This window comes from Dermacentor andersoni, chromosome 1 (genome assembly GCF_023375885.2).
Source record: "Dermacentor andersoni chromosome 1, qqDerAnde1_hic_scaffold, whole genome shotgun sequence".
Lineage (NCBI taxonomy): Eukaryota > Metazoa > Arthropoda > Arachnida > Ixodida > Ixodidae > Dermacentor > Dermacentor andersoni.
Window position 1 is genome coordinate 13,842,661 of NC_092814.1, and position 5,294 is coordinate 13,847,954.

The 5,294-nt window shown below is 47.1% G+C and overlaps 1 protein-coding gene across 1 annotated transcript; it reads left to right on the top strand.

Annotated features, from left to right (window-relative positions):
• The first annotated feature begins 395 nt into the window (after positions 1 to 395).
• On the top strand, positions 396 to 1,273 carry LOC140215531 (uncharacterized). Its single transcript, XM_072286033.1, has one exon. The coding sequence runs from the start codon at positions 396 to 398 to the stop codon at positions 1,197 to 1,199; it is 804 nt and encodes a 267-aa protein (XP_072142134.1). The 3' UTR covers positions 1,200 to 1,273.
• The last annotated feature ends 4,021 nt before the right edge of the window (positions 1,274 to 5,294 follow it).

Here is a 5,294-nt window from a genome sequence, read left to right on the forward strand (position 1 = left end):
AGTTCCACTTTTCTTAAAGCAACCGTGGAGGCATCGTTCGCTTTGGCAAAATTATATAACACTGCTGCTGCGCTCTCGTCAAATGGAACTGTGGTTGAAGGAACCTGCAAATGCCGGGCTGGAGCTGCAGGTGTTTGTAAACATGTAGTTGCCTTACTATGGTTTGTACTAGACCTGAAGCGCTCTGGGGCAGCCTACGTGCGAGGCACACAGTCGTGTACAGACAAACCCAGAGCATGGGGTACTGGGGCTAAGAAGGCCAACGTGCACACACGCGAGTTCTCACAACTACGTTTTGTGAAACATATGCCAATGAAGAAACCACAGTTTCTCTGACAGTGACAGAAGACGATATTAAGAGAATGTATCAGGCACAGAAAAATATTCCAAACGCCATGCTATGCAAGACGCTGGAGGACAACCACTTTCTGCCCGTACCAGTAAAAAGAACACTTCACGAGGATGCTCTTAGCCAGATGCCAATCAGGTTACCGGTGCAAGCCCTGTGGGTTGAGCATGTGCCAGCTGGGTACAAGTTCGGCTCCTGTGAGCTTATCTTAGGAGACTCATGGGCCCTTGAGCAAGCGACTAGGATGCAGAGCGGCTCTACAACATGGAGCTTCGAGAGATCTAAGCGCCTGACTGCTTTACACTTCGGAGATGTGGTGTCACGGAAGAAGCCAGCTGACGAGAAGTTTTTCAAGAGGCTGTTTGGGTCTAGCCAGATGCAGACCAAATACATGGCTGATGGTTTAAGGAATGAAGATGCAGCCGTGCAGCGTTACATAGAGAAGAGAAAGGTCCCAGTTAGGATTTACTGTTGTGGGTTGTGCGTCAACCCTGGTGTCCCTGTTCTTGGTGCAACGCCTGACCGTGTTGTAGAGGAGGGAAGAGAATTTGGTTTCCTTGAAATTAAGACCCTCTCAGCTGCCAAGGAACGGGGTGATGAATTAGAAAATGCTGTGAATACGGCATCCTACCTGAAAAATGGAGTTCTTAAACCAACGCACAAGTACTTTTACCAGGTCCAGGGGCAAATGGCTTTGACTGGACTCTCCTGGTGTGACTTTGTGGTTGATAATGGCACAGACTGCACTCTTCAGAGGATCACTTTTGACAGCTCACTTTGGATTTCCGAAATGCTGCCACGTCTACTGGTATGTTGCAAGAACTACCAAGAGCACTGTGCTTGTGTGTGAACTTCAACGATTTATTTAAGTCACATTGGTCTGCAGGACAAAGATGCTCGGACTCATAACATGATTTGGCATGTGTTCATACTTATATATATTTGGTTTTTAAATATCTTGCATTGCATTAGTCTCCATGAAGAAATGAAGAAAGTGTTTTTCTGTGTAATATCGTTACGGCCACGTGCATGTGTTGCCGCCACCTATTTAAATGTGTGTGCAACTAATCGGTGTGTAAAAAGTAAATGTCAGGCATCACACGTCTTGCTGCCTTGTCATTGAACACATACATAATGCACTCTTAGACCCAGGAATCTGGGCAGCTACATACTTCAACATTTCCTATACTTGATAATGATAGTGACTTCACATTGGTCTCTGTAAGGAAACCGCATTGAAAGTTGCGAGTAAAATCTTTGCGAAGTGACAAGTGTGTTCTCCATAGTGTAGGTACTCTTGCACTCGGTACGACGTGTAACATACGTGGAGTGAACCAACGAAGATTTATGCTTTACAGTAAATCAATGTGCCGTCATAGAGAGTGCCCAAGGTGCAGATTCAGCATACTTCATCTCTGCTCTGAGCGGCTAATGCACAAGTTTCGAGCAGCACTTGGCTCGCACTGCTTTGACGACCAAGCTCGAACCTGCCGCATCTCGAGTATTGCATACTGATATTGAGTGCGATAGCAGTTATTTATGTAAGTTCTTCCTCAAGGATTCCATGCAGGACATTACATGAGAGTCTGTAATAAAGCTCTCAAATTTCACTGCCATGAAATACTCGCATACATATAAAAGTTTTTTACATATACAGTACACAATTATACATTACATATACATATCACAATTTTTTGAAAAATGAGCACGTCACTAACACATGTAAAAATGACAAAGTGAAACTCACTTTACAGATTTCATTCCAGAAAGTTGGGAAAGAAAATCTGTGGCAGAAAAGACAATGGCTGCAAACACCAACTTTCCATCTTGTCTGTGTAGCTCAGCAATGAGGCTGGTGATTTGGTTTTTAGTCATGACTCAGATATAGTACTACCACATTCTATGCTCAAATCATTTGCACAACACCGACACAGAAATAACGCATTGCAGCGCTATATAGCCTGTACAGTGACTTCAGACTTACTTCAGCAGAGCAAGAAATGCTGCTCTAGTCTGCTGGATGGGCAGACTAGAGCACCGAAGGTCAGCTGGGTGGGCTCCTGGAAAACAACGTCGCTTTCTGCATATGATACACTTTCGTGAAAATGCGTACACACAAAGCCGAAGCCTCAGAAAAAAGATGGCACAGTTAAAGCGTCTCTTACGATGATCGCATTGGGGCACGTCAACTACGCAGCTGATCTCCAACTCGTTCAGAAGGAGCACCGGGCTGGCAGAGACAGTTTGGGAGCTCGTCTTCTTGCGTTTCGCGACTGGAAAAGATTTGGAAGTTATGGTAACATGCAATAACCGTCCGAATATATATACTTACCGGTATTAAAGGAAGGAGATAGTTGATTGATGACTTTATGGGGGAAAATCGTTGGTAGCCGGTGGAGATAACCACGGCGTCCACTTGCGTTGAAGTGAGCTCCGCATATCCGGGGGTGCTTAGAAGGTTGCCACAAAGAGAAGCGACCAGCACTTCCTTGGTGGTTGATTCTTATCACCCACTCCTTTTTTATTTTTCATTTGCAGGGAACGCGTGAAATGAAACGTTCTTGTCTTTCAGCGTGTTGTTGTCGCAACCAGGCACACAACAAGTCTGACCGCCGCCTCGGCACTTCGACGACATCGCGCGCAGTAGTGGCTGAGGTTACGAAGTAACCCACTTGCACGTAACAGTTAATATAACGCACCTGCAACCCCCCACCTTGAAAAAGTACACGAAATCTCAAACCAAACGAAACACGCGCGCGCGCACACACACACACACACCGCAGCTATGCGAACGCAGGAGGCAGCCAAGACGGGCGGTCGGTCGGTGCTCGCTCACTTTTCCCATAATGCGTCGCGCGCCCGCTAGGTTTTTTCGCGGCGCGGCGATTTCCGAAATGGTGCATTGAGGTTGCACCTCAGGAACTCCTAGTGATCGCTGAACCTCATCTTTCACGATGTCAGCGATTGAGGCCACTTGAGGCTGCGACGAAGGCAAGACCTTGCGCAGTTCTTCGCGCACAATGGCCGTAATGGTCTTTTGGAGGTCACCGGAGCCCAGTGCTTGGATGGCGCACTGAGGCGTGAGTACTTGGCGGTTATATTGCCTAGTGCGCATTTCTAAAGTTTTCTCAATCGTCGTTGCCTCTGTGAAGAACTCAGCTATGGTGTTTGGTGGGTTTTGGATCAGTCTGGCGAAAAGTTCTTGCTTTAGGCCTCGCATCAAGAAACGCACTTTTTTCTCTTCGGACATTTCTGGGTCAGCGTGCCGGAAAAGACTGGTCATCTCTTCCGTGAAGATAGCGATGGTCTCGTTGGGCAGTTGGCCTCGGATTTCCAGCAGAACTTCGGCCCTTTCTTTACGGACAACGCTCGTGAACGTCCTCAGGAAGTTACTGCGGAACAGGTCCCATGTCGTAAGGGTGGACTCCCGGTTCTCGAACCAAGTCCTTGCAGTATCTTCCAAGGCGAAGTACACATGTCGTAGCTTATCCTCAGACGTCCAGTTGTTGAAGGTCGAGATCCCTTCGAAGGTTTCGAGCCAGGTTTCCGGATGCTCCGACGTAGCTCCACGGAAGGTAAAGATGGGTGACACTGGGGCTGCCATTGTAATTGCCGTGGCCACAATCTTCGTGGTCTTCTCAGGTAGAAGTCCGTGCTCCGGGGGCAGCTGTTGAAGACGGCGGCTTGCTCGATGGACCGGGACTACGTTGGTGCTCTCCTTGCGGTCCGGACTTGGATCACGGCTTGTCGGGGACGTCCGGTACACGAACGAAAAGCACCTCCACCAGATGTCACGTGGAGTGACGTATGAAAAGCACAGTAGCAATACTGTGAAAGACGAAACTAACCTTTATTGGGCGAACCTGTGCCCACAAAAACAGGCTATACACTTAAAGAACGGTGGCAACGGCGAACACAGTCGTTGTTCCACAATGTTCCAGAGTAATCGCTGGGACTCGCGTGCCTTCCCCAAAGTTCTCCATTATTCGCTTCGCGCACACGTGCGATCAGATTACACAAGGTTCGGTCACAGACAGCGGATAAAAGCATCGATAACATTCCAGAAACTTTCGAAACATGCAGGCGCGTTCTGCGCTGTGCGATAACATTTGTTAGGCTGTGAAACGTGTCACCGATATAGACAAACCAGTACTCGTGTGAATATCATGGTTCTGGCACGTAAAACCCTGGAATAATTTTTTTAGTGTAAAGAAATTACTGGAAACCCGAGGCCAACTACCCAATGAGACCATCGCCATCTTCACGGAAGAGATGACCCGTTTTTTCCGGCACGCTGACCCGGAAATGTCCGAAGAAAAGAAAGTGCCTTTCTTGATGCAAGGCGTAAAGCAAGAACTTTTCGCCGGACTGATCCGAAAACCACCGAAGACCGTAGCCGAGTCCTTGACAGAGGCAACGACGATTGAGAAAACTTTAGGAATGCGCACTCAGCAATAAAACCACCAAGTGCTCACGCCTCAGTGCGCCATGCAAGTACTGGGCTCCGGTGATCTCCAAGAGACCATCAGGGCTCGGTGGACCGGGACCGGGACCGGGACCGGACCGGGACATATACAGTACACAAATATACAATACATATACATATCAAAATTTTTTGAAAAATGAGCATGTCACAACACATGTAAAAATCACAAAGTGAAACTCACTTTACAGATTTTATTCCAGAAAGTTAGGAAAAAAAATCTGTGGCAGAAAAGACAATGGCTGCAAACACCAACTTTCCATCTTGTCTGTGTAGCTCAGCAATGAGACTGGGATTTGGCGTACAATTATCATCATGCCACACGATTACTTTGCGTGGCTCAAAATGAGTAGATGATTATAAATAACAAAATGAGTCAAAACCACAAATGCTTCAATGAAAGCTGTGCAGGAACAAACTTTCTGATCACATTTTTAATCAAAGCCACTCTGTAGGCGTAAT